Source organism: Dipodomys ordii, unplaced genomic scaffold (assembly GCF_000151885.1).
Source record: "Dipodomys ordii isolate 6190 unplaced genomic scaffold, Dord_2.0 Scaffold22, whole genome shotgun sequence".
Lineage (NCBI taxonomy): Eukaryota > Metazoa > Chordata > Mammalia > Rodentia > Heteromyidae > Dipodomys > Dipodomys ordii.
The window spans coordinates 14266479-14284621 of NW_012267238.1; the positions used below are offsets into that span (position 1 = coordinate 14266479).

The 18143-nt window shown below is 37.6% G+C and overlaps 1 protein-coding gene across 1 annotated transcript in view; it reads right to left on the reverse strand.

The window, feature by feature from the left end:
- Nucleotides 1-18143, reverse strand: part of Picalm (phosphatidylinositol binding clathrin assembly protein) — a 100486-nt gene that overhangs the window by 63299 nt on the left and 19044 nt on the right. Inside the window, exons 2-3 of the mRNA XM_013013979.1 lie at nt 2139-2281; nt 302-377 (exon numbers count right to left, since the gene is read on the reverse strand). Coding sequence (XP_012869433.1) covers nt 302-377; nt 2139-2281 — 219 coding nt within the window. The remainder of the gene's footprint in view (nt 1-301; nt 378-2138; nt 2282-18143) is intronic.

Below are 18143 nucleotides of genomic sequence, written 5' to 3' on the forward strand. Positions count from 1 at the left end.
CCCAGAGTTCAAGCCCCACGACCAACAAAAAAAAAAAAAAAGAGCTCAGGGTCAGTGCCCAGGCCCTGGGTTCAAATCCCAGGACTGGCAAAATAATAAATAAAAAGTGAAAAATAAAAAAATCAATCATAATATCCAAATTTGTTCCCCACTATAACACTCACTAAAACAAAAAGTTTATAACAGTAACATGCTAAGAGTTTAATTCTGCAACAATCATTATATGGGGATACTCTTGACTTTCTGTGCAACTATTTTTGTATGGGAATACTCTTAATTTTCTGTAGTAAGTTGTCTTTACCTTGCAGTCCACTTTTATCCAAAAAATTGCTTAGGTTAAACAATGTGTTTCTTGAAGCCAAATACTGAATAAAACGCTGGAAAACAAATAAACATCAAATTAAGATACTGCCATCTCACAAACTGATTTAAAAAGTATGAGAAAAGTGATAGTTAACATGTTTATTTACTTTAAATTTATCATCTTCACTTTTTATTAAGTAGTTGACATATCTAAAAATAATACATGATTTTTACTAGTACATAAGAATCTATCACACCTTAATTCCCAAACTCTACTAATTAAAGTCAAGATAATATAAGGAAATAGGCACCACAACCAGTAATTTTAGTTTTACTATCGCATACTAGGACTATTGCTAATCATATTCAGATCGCATCTGTATTTTATTTATTTTGAGACAAAGTCTTATATGTTACTTACCCAGTTGACTTTGAACTCCTGGGTTCAAAAGTTCCCACCTGCTTAGCCTCTCAAGTGTCTGGGATTATAGGCCATATCACCATGCCTGTATGGCACTTAATTTTACTTTCTATTTCAAATTAACAAAAATATACTTGTCTTTTCCAATGTGCATTTTTAACTCCATTTTCTCCAGGGGATTACCTATTTAATAAATGTAGATCTAGTTTATTTTAAATGATGTTCTAGTATTCCAATGACGATTACATCATTATGCATCCATTGCATTTATGGTATTAAAGTTCTTTACACTTTTTCCTATTAGAACAATGCTGCATTGACATTTTTTAACTGGGTCTCCAATTATAAATATTTAGAGCTTCTCAGGATATATAATAGCATATCGTTTTAGCTAGACATTTGTGGCTCATGCTATAATCCTAGCTACCCAGGAGGCTGAGATCTAAGGATTGAGTTTCAAAGGCAGTGCAGGCAGAAAAGTCCACAAATTTATCTTTTAACAGCAAAAGCTGGAAGTCAAAGTGTGACTCAAGTGGCAGAGTGGCAGCCTTAAGCAAAAAAAGCTCAGCAAGAGCAAAAGGACTGAGTTCAAGTCCCAGAAGCAGCATGTGTGTGCATATATATAGAGTACATCTTTTGCAAATTTACAGTAAAAATGCTTTTCTTAGGGCTTACTTACCATGGAATATGATCTTAACTTTCCTTCATAACCTCAAAACAGATAACTAAAGAAATGCCTTTCAAGTTTACTTCTTATTAGGATTCCCTTTTTAAAAAAATATTTGTAGTGGCTTAATACCAGCTTAACATCCCAATTCATTGTTTACCTGAGATCACCCCAAATTAACAAGCCAGGATTCTGAAGAACTAGCAAATCAAAGACTCTCATTTCAGCATATCCTAAAAGAATCGGCTTCAAAATGTATTACAATATTAAGAGCTAAGAGAGTAATGGTATTTTTCATATAATTTTATTGTTACTATTAAGGTATTGTATAGAGGGGTAAAAATTTCACAGTTCAGATAATGTATACATTTCTCTTTTGGACAATATCATCCCTTCCTTTGATTTTCCTCAGTTTCTCCCTCTCTTATCCCTGCTAATAAATTGCATTTTCCGTATACAAACCAGAACTGCAAAGATCAGTACCACCTTCAGAACCACATTTTGAAATTATCTTTGTTTCTTGATCCCATTATTGAAATCCTCTGTGCTCTGGCCCACTTTCTATTTTTTAGTTCACAGGCCATCTTTCCTCAAATTTCAGGATATACAATTATATTCCTGGCTAGTCATCTAGCTCTTTTTATCTGTATTATTCAGTGGCAAAGTTACTAAAGTTTTGTTTGAAGAAAAGCAAATTGAATAATCAAACATCACACTAACATACTTGCTAACAAAAACTATTCTTACCTCATTCCCATATACCATCAAATGATGAGTTGTAATGAGAGATTTGAAGACCACCACCCAACTACTGTTAGTAGTTCTTTCAAATAAACTGTCTGCCAATTGTGGGATGTTCACATTCATCTCATTTGTGCACTGAATTAAGTCTGCAATAAAAAAAAGATGGTCAGTTACTCTGATTTTAATTTATTGTTAGTATCAGATTTGTATACAAACAGGTGGGAAAAAATTCTAACAAAGAGGAGCAACATTGGACAGTTTGAAGAATTCATTGAAACTCTTTTGGGGGAGTAACTGAAACAATTATGAACAATTAAGATACTGAGTAGGATTGATCAATAATAACAGAAAGAAAATAAACTCCTTTATAGTATAATTCACCCTCAAGAACTTTAATCATCTTAAAAGGAATTGTTTTGGGCAGGTGCAGGAGGCTCACACCTGTAATCCGAGCTACTCAGAAGGCTGAGTTGTGAGGATCGCGGTTCAAAGGCAGCTCGGGCAGGAAAGTCAGTGAGACTCTTATCTCCAAAAGACTCTTATCTACTTGAGCACTGTGGCTCAAGTAGTAGAGCGCTCCCTTGAGCTGAAGAGCTCAGGGACAGCCCAGAATTCAAGCCCCTTGACTCCCCTCCCCCAAAAGGGAATTGCTTCAAGGCCTTAAGGAACTTTTAGTTATCTTACCAATATTAGTATTATTCATCCCTTTAAATTTCTACCCTGGGCTATGGTGACTCATGCGTATAATCCTAACTACCTGGGAGGACTCTGATATTGTTAAGTTTGTGATTCAAGGTCAGCTGGGCAGGAAAAGATTTCTGAGATTCTTCTCAACAAACAGTTGGGCTTAGTAAAACTTATCAGTTATCCTAGCTACCAGGAAGCTTAACTTAAGTTAGGCACCAATGCAGGAAGCAAAGAGCATAGCTCAAAAACATACAGTAAAAATCAGAGGTGAAGATATGAATCCAATCCTGCTTAGCAACCAAGGCCCTGAGTTCAAAACTTAAGCAAAACAAATAAATAAAAGAAAACTAGAGTATAGTCTATGACTGCGTAAGACTGTAGTTGGTTTATCCAAAATATTTTCATTTTTCTTTCCCTCAATTCTATGGCACTAACTCAGATTACCAGTTGATATCTAGTTAATTATGATAAAACAAAATGAAGTATTTTTCTGCATAAATATCCAAGTCAGAAACGACTTAGAGACTATAATTTAATATTGCTGTGAATACTGTTAAAGCAACATTAAGTTCTCATCTTGTATTTCAAATTCAAAAGCATTACTATAAAATAATCTATCACACAATATGGTCACCCAAAGTGAGGAGACAAAAGCTATACACCTCAGATTTTATCTAGAATATGCTTAATGGACATATTCAATAAACACCAAATACAATCCAGTTTAAGGAAATAATAGGAAGACCAAGACATGAATCATTCTAAACATGTATCAAATACAATGAACAAATATCTAAGCTTAACTACTATCAAGGGAAATGAGTTATTGATGATTCATTAGTAATTTTTCTGCTTTCAGTCTTTAGCTCTTAATGATTAGATATAAATTTATTTTTTAAATTACAATTAACTAGCCAGGCGCAGATGGCTCATGCCTGTAATCCTAGCTACTCAAGAGACTGAGATCTGAGGATCGAGGTTCAAAGCCAGCCCGGGCAGTAAAGTCCGTGAGACTCTTATCTCCAATAAACCACAAGAAAACTGAAATGGCACTGTGGCTCAAGTGGTACAGCACTCGCCTCGCCTTGAGCTGAAGAGCGCAGGGACAGTGCCCAAGCCCAGAGTACAAGTCTCACGACCGACAAAAAAAAAAACTGTACAAAGGAGTTTCACTGCATATGCACATATATGCCTATGTTGTTTTTATAAAATTTACCTCACTTATATTACTTTCTTTATCCTCCTTTTTTCTCCCTAAATATGAATTCAAAAGACCTAACTTGGCCTTGATTGCTTATAAGGGCAATATAATCAACATTACAGCTTACAATTTTCAAATGCTTGCTTTAGAAAGCCCAATTATTTGTATAAACAAAGTATCATTTGTTAAATATATTTAGATACAGAGCTACTCTGGCCAACACAGCTTGAAGAACAAAGCACAACAGAATGCCCACAAAATAGCAGAATGACAAAAGTCTTTCATAATTCACACCAAAATTAAACTAGTAAATTCAATTTGGGATTGTGTGGTTCAGCTTCTGAAATAAAAAGGGGGGGTATTTTATCATTGTCTTCTCTGAATTTCATACTACCTTAATACTTGTCCTGTAGCACTTATTCCAAATATAACACACTGAGGGTACAGCCTATTTGCCACTTTTCATGTAATCCAGGCTGGCCTCAAACTTAATACTCCTCCTTCCTCCGCCACCCAAGTGCTGTGACCACAGGTTTATGTGATCTAAGCTCTGACTTGATTTCTTAACTATGATTAGTTTTCATTTATGATAAGAGAGTAAAACAGGTTTTGTTGGGAAGGCTATTATCAGTGGGAGAGGCTATCTAAATAGTAAATATAGAAAAAAAAAAAAAAGAACAACTCTGTATGGAAAGTGATGGAGAGGATGCGGTTGACATGGTATACTGTACAGTAACCACCCCATATAGCCAATGTATGCTAAGGATGGAGGAAGAGAGGAAAGGTAAGAGAAAGGAAAGAAAGGAACAAAGGAAAGAAGGGAGGGAGGGAGGAAGAGAGGGAGAAGGAGAAAGAGAGGGAGAGGGAGGAGAGGGCAAGAGAGAGAGAGAAGCAGGCAGGGGGGCAAACAGGAAGGCAGGTTTCCTGGGCATGGTGATTCTCACAGGTAATTGGAGCTAATACATAGAGCTACTTAAGAGGCGGAAGCAAGAGGATCTCAATTTGAAGCCAGCCATAAGCAAAGGTGGAAGATTGTTCCCAAAATAGATTTGGACGAGTGGCTCAAGTAGTAGAGTACTTGTCTAACAAGTATAAGGTCCTGAATTCAATCTCTGGTACTACTCTCCTCCCCTAAAAAACCCAAATCAAGTTCCCTTCCACATATATTTAACTTTATATTCCTAGATTTTCTTCTACATCCTTCTAGAAACTATCTTGATATACTACACAGGCCTTAAATGTAGTAATAACTGCTTTCTTACAATGGCATCAACAGTAATTGTGCTTCTTCGACTCTTAGTTTTCAACACTAAACCCAAAGATACTTCTCTACTTCTGTGTTGTTACTACACAGTCAAAATCACATCAATGACTACCCTAAACCTCAGAAAACCCTACTTCTCTCCCAGCAGCCATTCCAAAGTCTATATGCAGCTATTGTTTAGAGAAATGTCTCTCTCCTAGACATTTGGGAAGATGATCACTGCCCTATGAGGTTTGGCAAACATTACTACAAAAGAGGAAAATTAACTGTTCTGCAATGTGCAATAGTCAATATTCCACAATTGTGACTGCCAACAATGAAACACGTTAATCTGACTCTGCTGTTAATACGTGATGTAGGCGTCTCACTCATCCCATATCTCTAACCATTCTCTAAATGAGCCTCCAAATTCTCTACAATACAACACTACCACAGCTAAACCTACAGCATTCAGGGTAGAGAAAATATATTCCATAGTTGTCAAAAATCCTGTCTTTAGTCGCCCTCACAGAAACATTTTTCAATGTTCTATGATGTACCTTGCTCTTACCTGACTTTCCACATTTCCTGCTCATTATTGAAGTAATTTCCTTAGTGAATTCTTCTACTCTACAGTTACTAATTCTGAAATTTGATTATTTCAATCATTTTTTCCACTTGACATGATGTAAACATTTATCATTTCTTATCGGAGAGGTCAACTGCTAGGATTAGTCAAATAGAACCTTACTTATGGATTTCTGTATTCATACAAATGGAATGTTTATACAAAAGACTGTGTATGTATATATACTATACTATATAAACTACAGAATGTCTGTATACTCTCACATTATTCTCTTTGTGTCCTCCCTGTGTAGGTCTTTACTTCAGCTACAAAAAAGTCTTCCTTTGAAATTCCTCATGCCAACCATTGTGACCAAGTGCTCCACACTAATGTTCCTCTTGCCTAGAATATCCAGATATTTAGCCTCATCTTTGCTGAAATGTCTCCTTACCAGATGAACTTCCTGAATAATTAAAATTACAAATCCTTAAGAAACTTCACCTCCAAACCATTCTTATACCCCTTTTACTACTTTATAATCTCATCATTCTGCTCTATTTCTCTCCAAAGTATTTATTACCACCTAATATATCTTAAATTATTTAACGTCTGTCTCTAAACTAAAAGAGTGGGCAGAGTTGTTTTATTCTTTTTTTTCTCTTTTTCTTTTTCTTCCTTTTTTTCCTTTTTTTTTATTGTGAAAATACTGTACAGAGGGGTTACAATTACATGGGCAAGATAATGAGTACATTTCTTATCAAGCATTGTAGCCTTCTCCTTTGTTTCCCCTTCCCATCTCTTCCCATCCTCGCCCTGCCGCCTCACCCAATCCTCCCTGTTTTATTCTTTATTATATCTTCAACAGCTTAAAAACAATCCCTCACATACAGTGGCGAGACCATGTATTTTGAATAAAAGCATTCATTTTAGTATGTATGACATTAAACATTTCAAGAAAGCATCTGAAATGTATTTTTTTTTTTTTGGTCGGTTGTGGGGCTTGAACTCTGGGCCTGGGCGCTGTCCCTTAGCTCTTCAGCTCAAGGCGAGCGCTCTACCACTTGAGCTACAGCGCCACTTCCCGTTTTCTGGTGGTTTATTGGAGATGGGAGTCTCAGTCTCTCCTGCCCGGGCTGGCTTTGAACCATGATCCTCAGATCTCAGCCTCCTGAGTAGCTAGGATTACAGGCGTGAGCCACCAGCGCCCAGCTTGAAATGTATTTTTTATATGAACTAAATCAATATTCTAAAGCTATCTACTCAAAAAGTTCAAAAATAAGTCCAGGCCATGTAAAAAGTCTCAAGTTAAAAGATATGTAATAAAAGTTTTAATTGTAACGCTAATTATAAACTACTACGTGCTTACAAATAGCCACATATAAACAGAAGGGTAATTACATAGACTAAAAATAACACTTCACTTATAATGGGAAAATGACGAATTCATACTTAGATTATGAAGCAGGGTAGAAGAAATTCAAAACCAAAGTTTTGAATTCTAAAGCATATTTTTCTTCAGTCTCCTAACTCAGAAAGTCATTCTCTTCTTGAAGTAATTTTCCCTCTGTACATTTCTACTGTAAAAGTAACTCAGTAATTCTAACAACTCAGGAAGGAAAATGTTTTCTCCACCTCTGGCTAACTCAAAGCAAGTTGCTACAAATAAAAGTCACGCAGACTGGAATCTCAATAGCCAATCCTGTCCTACTTTCAATCCAAGAGAGATTTCTTAGAAAGCAAAATCTCTGTACAGTGAATAGTACTTTCTTGGCAAAGTAACAGGAACCAACACTGACAACACAAACAAAATGTTCTTTTATCATTTAACATTTTCCAACACAGAATGTCTAAGGTAGCGAAAATAGGTTAATTATATTTATATGACAAGATCACACATGGGAGCTTAGAATTGATAAGATTTTATAACCAAAATTTTATAAAGAATATGAGTGCTGAACTACCCAGTCATTTATTCTTTCCATTAATTATTTACTTAGTGACAAGGCCACTCTGTGTGCCTTAGGTTGGCACCAGACTGCTAGGATTTACAGGCATGAACCTCTATGCTCCGCTCCAACTGAGTAATTTAAAACAAGTCCTAAGTTGGGTTTTTCTTAAATACTTTTTATTGAGGTTAAATGATCACATAAATTTCACAAATTTCAGTATTGTAGGATAGTGATACTTAAAGTCACAAACACATTTTAACCTTCACAAGGTCATTATCATGGTCCATAATGTTTATGAATGCTGAGCTTTAACAATACAACTATTTATTCCACATCAGGTGATACATTTCTTTCCTTTTGCTTAGTGTAAGCTGTTCCCTCTTTCCCTCGCATTCCCTCCCTCCCCTCCCATCTCTGCCCTTGAATTTGCTTAGTTCATTTTCATCAATGTTCAGTGCAGCTGATGAGCCCCTCTGTTGTGTATCTTCCCATTTCCCTCGGTTTCTGTGCCCCTCTCCTAGCTTCCCTCAGATATGCACATATATATTCCATTTATGTGGTCAAGAACATGGAGTCATTTAGAAATGATACAAATTGAGTGGAGGTCCTTTATTTCTTGAGTCCTGTTTACTGTCATATCTCCTTGCATTTTTGATTTAACATCCACATATCAGGGAGAAATGTGCCGTTTGTCTCTGATCTTGGCTTACCCGCTTAAAATGATTTGTTCTAGTTCCATCAATTTCCCTGCAAATGCCATTATCTTGTCCTTTCTAATGGCTGCATAATATTCCATTGTATATATGTACCAAAATTTTTAGATTCATTCATCTGTAGTGGGGCATCTGGGTTGTTTCCGTATCTTGGCTATTGTGAACAGTGCTGCAATAAACATGGAGGTACACGTGTCCTTGTACTCTAGGTTCCTGTTGTTCAGGGTAGATGCCTAGGAGTGGTATGGCTGGGGTCATAAGGGAGGTCTATATTTAGCTTTCTGAGGTACCTCCAGACTGCTTTCCAAAGTGGTTGTATTAATGTATATTCCCACCAACAGTGCAGTAGGGTTCCTCTTTCTCTGGCTGAATTTAGGATGCAGGCCATTCTGAATGGGGTAAGGCAGTATCCCAGGGTTGGTTGTTTTTTTTTTTTTTTGGGGGGGGGGTCTGGTCGTGGGGCCTGAACTCTGGGCCTGGGTGCTGTCCCTCAGCTCTTCAGCTGAAGACTAGCGCTCTACCACTTGAGCCACAATGCAACTTCCGGCTTTTTTCATTTTGCTTATATGGTGCTGAGGAATCCAACCCAGGGCCTCAGGCATGCAAGGCAAGTGCTCTACCACTGAGCCACCTTCCCAGCCCCTCAGGGTTGTTTTTATTTGCATTTCCTTTATAGCCAGGGATGATGAACATTTCCTCATGTGATTTTTGCCATTTTTATCTTTTTCTGAGAAGTCTTTTTTTTTTTTTTTGTCAGTCGTGGGGCTTGAACTTTGGACTTGGGCGCTATCCCTGCACTCTTCAGCTCAAGGCGAGCGCTCTACCGCTTGAGCCACAGCGCCACTTCCTGAGAAGTCTCTCTGTAGCTCTCTTGCACATTTAATGATTGGTTTGTTAGATTTAGGAAGGATTATTTTCTTGAGTTCCCAGAATATAATGGATACTAAGCCTTTGTCTGATATATTGCTGGCAATTTTTTTCCCCAATTAGTTGGTTGTCTTTCTAAAGTCCTAAGTTTTGAACTACTTAAAAACAGCAAACCTGAAGTGGCAGAGTACCTGAAAGTATGAGCTCCTGACCTCAAAACCCTAGTATCTCCAAAGAAAATAAAGAAAAGATCACCAATAAAGAAAGTGGTAGAAACACAAAACAACATTGCTGTAATGCAGGGAAAATTACTGCAGTTAAAAAAATTAAGACATGCCGGGCGCCAGTGGCTCACAACTATAATCCTAGCTACTCAGGAGGCTGAGATCTGAGGATCGCGGTTCAAAGCCAGCCCAGGCAGGAAAGTCCGTGAGACTCATCTCTAATAAACCACTAGAAAACTGGAAGTGGCACTGTGGCTCAAGTGGTAGAGCTCTCGCCTTGAGCTGAAGAGCACAGAGATAGCGCCCAAGCCCAGAATTCAAGCCCCACGACCAACAACAACAAAAAAAGTTAAGACAGATGATTTTATTAATGCTCTAAGTATATCCCTAGAAGGCCACCAGCCTATATAGACTTCCCTTGGCTAAATTCACCAACTTCTAAAAATTTAAGGACATTTAGGGTTTAGCTCTACTAAACAAACCAGCCAGTGGCATGCACCTATTATCCAGTTACAGCCAGCTGCAAGAGAAACATAACTGGGTGCAATGGCAGCCCACCTGTCATCCCTAGTGATATAGAGAGGCACAAATAGGAGAATCACAGCCCAGGTCAGCCTAGAAATAAAGCAAGATCCCACATAGAAAACAACCAACTTGAAAAAGGGCTGGAGGTATGATTCAAGTGGTAGCTCCAGGCTGAGTTCAATTCCCAGCAGTACCAAACAAAAGGAAACCAAATAACAGCTGTAAGAAAAAAAAAATCAGTCTAATAACACAAGTGAAAATACTATTTCCATTACTCTAGTCTCTGAAAAATGGAATAAAACATGTAATAATTTATAAAAGTAAAAATAATTCCACAATTTGATCACAGTATGTTTATTTTCATTCCTTTAGCTGAGAAATGTTTTTATGGCTATATAAAAAGAGACCCCCACTGCCCTAAAATATATTCAACAGAAAACTGCTGTTAAGGATTGACAAAGTTTGTAATGTAAACAGTGATTTAAATATATATAGATACACACACACACACACACACACACACGTGTATGTGTGTGTGTGTTGTGTGAACCTAGAAAGGACTCCACAAATGCTAAAGTTTCAGCTGCTTATAAATGATAGCAACAAAAATATATATATTTTTTTGGGTCCAGTCGTGGGCCTGAACTCTGGGCCTGGGTGCTATCCCTCAGCCCTTCAGCCCAAGGCTAGCGCTCTACCACTTGAGCCACAGCCCCACTTCCAGCTTTTCTTTTTGCTTATGTGGTGCTGAGGAATCGAACCCAAGGCCTCAGGCATGCAAGGCAAGCATTCTACCACTGAGCCACCTTCCCAGCCCAACAAAAATATTTTTAAAATTTAAAATAAATTAAGAAAGACACAATAATTCCAAGTGCAGTTTCTTCAGAACATTTAAAAAGCAACATAACTTTTAGTACACAGATCAATATCTAAAATCAATTAGAAGGGCCGGGAAGGTAGTTCAGTGGTAGAGCGCTTGCCTTGCATGCATGAGGCCCTGGGTTCAATTCCTCAGCACCATGTAAGCAGAAAATAAAAAAAGCAGAAGTGGTGCTATGGCTCAAGTGGTAGAGTGTTAGCCTTGAGCTGAAGAGCTGAGGGACAGCACGCAGACCCAGAGTTCAGGCCCCACAACAAGACCCCCCATAAAAAAAAAAATTAGTAAATGCTTCACCTGAAAGAACTTATGAAGTTGTTATATTACTGAAAAGGAAGTTCTAGATGACCAAAAATCACTTATTACCTAAGATGTCAAAAATGTATAATGAATCAAATATGAGTTATAGCTGAGGAATGTTTGTGTGTATTTTAACTTAAGAATTTCAATATTATGACAATAATTACTGCATCTATATCCCTAACCATTGTATATTTGAATAAGCAAAATAAACAAAACTTACTTGAAGATTTGGCATAGAAAAAAATTTAGAAGAACTTCATTAACAACCTTGAGAAAGCAATTGATTTTTAACATCCATACTATCCCCTATTCCTGTCTAAACACTAACATGAAATAGCATAAATTGTCTTAAAGCCCTGTGTAGTTTTACACACCTGTAATGTTAGCTGCCTGGGAGGAAGTAGGAGGCAGGACTGTGGATTTTAGCACAGTCAGAGCAGACCCTCTCTCAAAAATAAAAGAATGAGGGTGTGGCTCCCTAGGTTCAATCACAGTAGTCCAACTCCCTCACCGAAACTTTAAAAAAAAAAAAAAACAGCTTAAAATGTAAAGTATTCCAAGAAGCATTTCAAAACACAGGGGGAGGATTATTCTGGCTAAAGAGGAAGGAGTGAACTGAAAAATGAATACTTAAAAAAGAGTTCAGATGAAGTTAGGTACATAAAGCCAACTTCTAAGATATTTCACATTATTTGTATAAAATGTAGCTTCTTAAAAGTCAAAGCTGAACATAAGTCAAACTTACTGAATTGTTCATACTTCAATTTTGTAAGGACAAAGTAAACTGTTTTAGTTTATACGCATTATGCAATTGATTTAAAAATTTAATCAACACACAAAGTACCATTCTCAAACAGCATTTACAGCAGTTTGCTGTAAATACTAAAAGAAAACCTCTTCACCAAAAAGAATTTCAAGAAAATTCTCTACAGAAAAACATAACCTTGTATGAAAGCATTATCAATACAAAATAATCTAAAAACCTAGAGCTTCTAGACAATGTGGTAGATTCTGCATTTTTATCACTAGATGGCATACTAAACAGTGAAACCTAATAGGTAGGACTGACAAGAACAGTACTTACTGTTCAGTCTCATCTTTAAAACAGTTCCTTAACTTTGAGTTTATTTAGGATTCCATTTTAGCATGCTAACATGATTATTTCTAAACCTACAGACCCTCATCTTATCCAAAATTACAAACAAAGATCTCAGGAATAAGGAAATAAATATTCTGGTATGCACTATCTCAAAGATTATTTCTATACTAATTTTCTATTCATCAGAAAATGCAAGATACTAAAAAACAAAAAAATTCATCATTTAATGTAAGAATCTAAGATATTTATTTAAGCTATTGAATAAGGAAACAATAAAAGCATTACAATTCTCTAGTGACTCACCCCTGTAATCCTAGCTGCTCAGGAGACTGAGAGTTGAGGATCATAGTTCAAAGCCAGCCCAGGCAGAAACACCTATAAGACTCTTATCTCTAATTAATTACCAAAAAAGAGCCAGAAATGGAGCTGTTGCTCAAGTGCTAGAGTGCCAGCCTTGAGCAAAAGAACTCAGGAACAGTGCCCAGGCCCTGAGATCAAACCCTATGAAAGAAAGAAAGGGGGTGTGGGGGAGGAAGGAAGAGGAGAAAGAGGGGGAGGGGGAAGGGAAGGAAGGGAGGAAGACAGGGAAGGGAGGAAAGGAGGGAGGAAGGAAGGGAGGGAGGGAAAACAATGTATCCATGTAACAAACACAAGGTATTTGCATTTTTTCTCTTCTTTGCAGATTTGAAGTTTCAGAATCATAACCTCACCATATAGGAAAGAAAACATTAAACGTGAGGTAATTTAAGAACAAAGTTTATATGCTAAAATACAGGAGGTTTTGTATTAGTATCTAAGAATTTGCTAGCAGCTCATTATTAGCCCAATTAGGAATATTACCAGGATTCTCAGGACAATCTATAGTACTACATTGGAAAAAAAAAAACTTGACTTCCTAAGCAAAGTGAAAGATTAATAATTCACTGTGAGTAACTTTGCTTACCTCTACTGAAACTGTAAATCACTACACTCCCAAAAAGTTGGGGGCAGAAAAAAATAATCCCAACAAGATCAGGAAAAAGAAACCAAAGTTTGAGAGATAACCTAAAACAAATGTAGATTAAGAGTATTACAAAGAAGGAGGGAAAAAATTACCTGGAAAGAAATTGGTACTAAGTCTGAAGAAAAGTATATAGTGGTTTTGAACAGTTAAGTGTGCTGGGTTGTTCTGAATTGTTGACCCAATATAGAATTCTTCCTTAAAAATGAACCCAATTTGAACAATAAACTGTATGTCACTGTAGTAAAGTGACCTAATAAAAATTTTCTACCACCAAGCAACCATGGTGGTAGCTTACTTCTGTAATCCCAGTACTAAAGTAACAAGGCAAGAAAGCTACATAGGCCCTGTCTCTAAATTCATCCCCCATGCAAAATTTAAAAATGTTTAAGGTCGCTCACATCTATAATCCTATCTACTAAGGAGGCTAAGTTATACGGATCATGATTTGAAGCCAGTCCAGGCAAGAAAAGTCCATGAGCCTTTTAGCTCATGGACCAAAGAGCTGTGAGTAGAGATGTGGCTCAAGTGACAGAGCATTAGTTTTGAGCAAAAAGTCAGGGACAGCATCCAAGCCCTAAGTGCAAGCACCAGGCCCAGCACACACACAAAAATTTAAGGTAAAATTCTTAAGAATCTTTTTTTCTACTTTTATCTTGCACAATATATGCTACATTGTCTGGCTCATGTGCTCATGTGATAAGTGTAAATATTTGTGGATTCTGACCTGAAACAAAAGGCTATATCTCCACTTGTAAGATACAATGGGGAAGAAGGGAAAAGAATATCAGGCAAAAACTCCTTCCTGTAGTTAGGTTAGTGTTGTTCACTAACAGCCATGCCTACATCTTAAAAGACAAGTAAGAATTCAAAGTAGTTTTCATGTATTAACAATTTATTGTCTGTCTAGCCAGAGAGAATAATGGGTTGCATTTAGTTTCCCTGACAGTCTTTTTCACTCAGAAAAGTTCTTTTCCATGTCCGAAGTATAATTAGAGTAATTAGAATCTTTGAATCTTTGTATTTACCTTGTAAATTTCAGTTGAGAAGAAACAAAAAAATCCTGTTTACATATATTCATTGCATCATAAAATTAACCCAAAAGGGTCTTAGGAGACAGGAATATAATGCATTGAGCAAAGATCCTGCTGTCATGGAGTTTATGTAGTAGTAAACAAGCAAATACATGCCAGATGAAAGAAATTGCTGAAGACTTCTTAGCAGTTAGGAGAAATAGGAGAATGTGTTTGGAGGTCTATATTTATACATAATACAGGTGGACCATTGCAACAATGAGATGTACAAGTTGTTACGTTGAAAAATGAACTTTACAACTTTGGCTGGGGAGGGGAGAGGGAGATGAGAAGGGCAAAGAACAAAGGAGGAGGCAACAATGCTTGATAAGAAATGTACTCATTACCTTGCTCATGTAATTGTAACCCCTCTATACGGCATTTTCACAATAAAAACAAAAACAGAAAATGAGTCCCGGAGAATTTTAACAACAGTATCAGTGTGTCACCAGCGGTCAAGAATCCTATGGCACTAAACTGGTGTTCAACTACCACTTCCACACAGAAGCGAAGTGTGGTATCATCTCATTCACTCTACATCTGTCTGTTTCCTCAACCTTGCCAAACCAGTCACATTACACAGGATCTTCTCTAACTTTACACAGCTTTCTAGTTTTAGGCAGACAGTAGTGAAGAGAAGAACTCTCAATGTTCACCACACAATTCAAAACAATATGAAGTTAGACATGCTGGCATCCAGAGGCTGATAGAGAGGATGTGGTTACATATTAAAACCTTGACCCAAAAAAAGGGAAAAGGGGCTGAGAATGTGGCTTAGTGGTACAGTACTTAACTAGCATGCATGAAGACCAGGGTTCAATTCCTCAGTACCACATACACAGAAAAAGCCGGAAGTGGTGCTGTGGCTCAAGTGGTAGAGTGCTAGCCCTAAGCAAAAAAAGGCTCAGGGACAGTGCCCAGGCCCTGAGTTCAAGCCCCAGGACTGGAAAAAAGAGGGGGAGGGGAAGAAAGGGGGGAGGACAGGGAGGGAATGACAGATGTAGCTAGAAACACGTAAGTCAGCTAATGATCTATCAACATGGTTTGCAGTTTTGAAATAATGTAATTTTAATACAATAACTAAAAGCTAGTCAAAGAACTCCATGAGACTCCATCTCCACAATTAACTAGGAGCAAAAAAAAAAAGCCTAACTGGAAGCATGGCTCAAATGGAAGAGCATTAGGTGGCCCTGAGTTCAAGCTAGCATGCACATATAAATCACTATAAAATAAAGCCTGAGGGGCTGGGAAGGTGGCTCAGAGGTAGAGCCCTTGCCTTGCATGCATGAGGTCCTGGGTTCAATTCCTCAGCACTACATAAGAAAAAAGAAAAGAGCCAGAAGTGGTGCTGTGGCTCAAGTGGTAGAGCGCTAGCCTTGAGCTGAAGAGCTGAGGGACAGCATCCAGGCCAGAGTTCAGGCCCCACCACCGGACCCAAAAAAATAAATAAATAAATAAAAATAAAGCTGGAGTATTTTTCCTTGTAAGTTTAAATATGAGCCTTTAATTTCTATAAGGAATAGTCACTATCATTATTCTACAAAAGGGAACAACACAAAAAAAACATCTTCCCACATTTCATAATCATATTGCTGATTATGCAGTCCATAGTCAACTATTTTTTCAGCATAAAAATAATTTCATTTCCCCAAATACTGTCTACATACTGTAGACATAAATAATACTTTCTTTTTTCTCTTTTTGTCGGTCATGGGGCTTGAACTCTTGGGTCTGGGCCAGAGCTCAGCTCTTCAGCTCAAGGTAAGCACTCCTACTACTTTGAGCCACAGCACCACTTCCAGTTTTCTGGTGGTTTATTGCAGATAAGAATCTCACAGACTTGACTGCCCGGGCTGGCTTTGAACAACACTCCTCAGATCTCAGCTTCCTGAGTAGCTAGGATTACAGGTGTGAGCCACGGGTGCCTGACTACAAAAATACTTTCTAACACAGAAATCTACCTTAAAAGATGTCAAAATTAAACTAAATATACTATTTTTTGTGCTGTCAGTCCTGGTGCTTGAACTCAGAGCCTGGACACTATCACTCACTAAACTTTTTTGATCAAAGCTAGCACTCCAGCACTTGAACCATACCTCTACTTTTGCCTTTTTGGTAAGTTTATTGGAAGTAAGAGTCTCATGGACTTCCCTGACAGGAATGACTTCAAACCATGATCTTCAGATCTCACCCTCCTTACTAGCTAAAATTATAAGCGTGAGCTACCAGTGCCCGGCAGACGTTTCTTTTTTAAACATAGAAATCCCATATTATTTATACACCAGTAACTCGAATCAAAAACAAAAACTATCAATCTAAATATAAACATATAAGCTTTGGCTATACAGTCCTCTGTTTTATGAAGGATAAACATGCACATAGGTTGCTGTAAGTTAAAAAAAGAAAAATCAGCCATACTTAAACAAATCAAGCAAGCATGGGGCCCTGAGTTCAAGTCCCATTACTAGCAAGAAGAGAAAAGGGAAGAGAGAGGGGAGGAGACAAGAGAGGGGAGACAGGAGAGCTGCAGAGAAATGGGACTAATTACATTGTCAGGTAAACACTGGCTGGCTGATTAGGAAGGGGGACACAATGGGAGATCTTTCCTCTCTTCTGGAACAAGGTCAACCTGGATAAGTAAAGTAATAAACAAGACAGAAGAAAACTCATTTTTTTTGGATACTTTTTCTCTTAGAACAAAAAACCACACAAACCCAAGCCAACTGTCCCTGCCAATGACAGGAATGCAGACAGTTCAAATTGTTTTTCCAGTAATGATAATATAGAGAACACTGATGGAGAAGACACAAAAGCTCAGAGAAATTATTTCAGTCATGATTTCCAAAGCCAACAACTAAAGGGCAAAAGGAGCACAAATACAGTGCCACAGAACAGTTGAGAAAGGAGACAATTAGAAAATAGTGATTTGAATAATGGATTTTCCTCCAGTCATACAGAGCTAGGCCAACACCCGGGTTTCTTTCTTCAAGCCTTTCAACAATTTCCTCAAGAAGTGCAGGTAGTTTTTTCCAAAAGCAATATATTTACAGAAAATATTATTTCCCTAATTTTCCCAACTATGTATTATTCTCTATTAGTTCTCTTTGGGATAAAAGTTCTCCAAGTTGCCTGATTTCTAGTCAAGGTTCTTCATAACTACCTGAAATTTTAAGGTACTTTAATTTAAACAAAAGGGAGGAGGGGAATGGAGATGTATCTCAATAATAAAGTACTTAACTAGTATTATGTGAGTCTCCAGGTTTGTTCCCCAACACTACAAAATAAATGCTACTGTAATCTCTATCAGTATCATCTCCATTTACCTATAACCTAAATGATGTAGTTGTTTTCTGTTTGTTTGTACAGGTCCTGGGGCTTGAATCCAAAGTCTAAAAGCACTATCCCTGAGCTTTGATCCTCAAGGCTAGCACTCTACCACTTGAGCCACACAGCTCCAGTTCTGGCTTTTGGGGGTTAACTGTAGATAAGAGTCTCACAGAATGAGCTTTACAACGTGGTGGGGGGGAGGGGGAAGGATTGGGATTGGGAGGGGGGAGGCTGGGAAGGGATGTGAAGGGTAAACAAAGAGGAGGCTGCAATGCTTGGTAAGAAATGTATGCATTATCCTGCCCATGTAATTGTAACCCCTCTGTACAGTATGTTCACAAATAAAATAAAA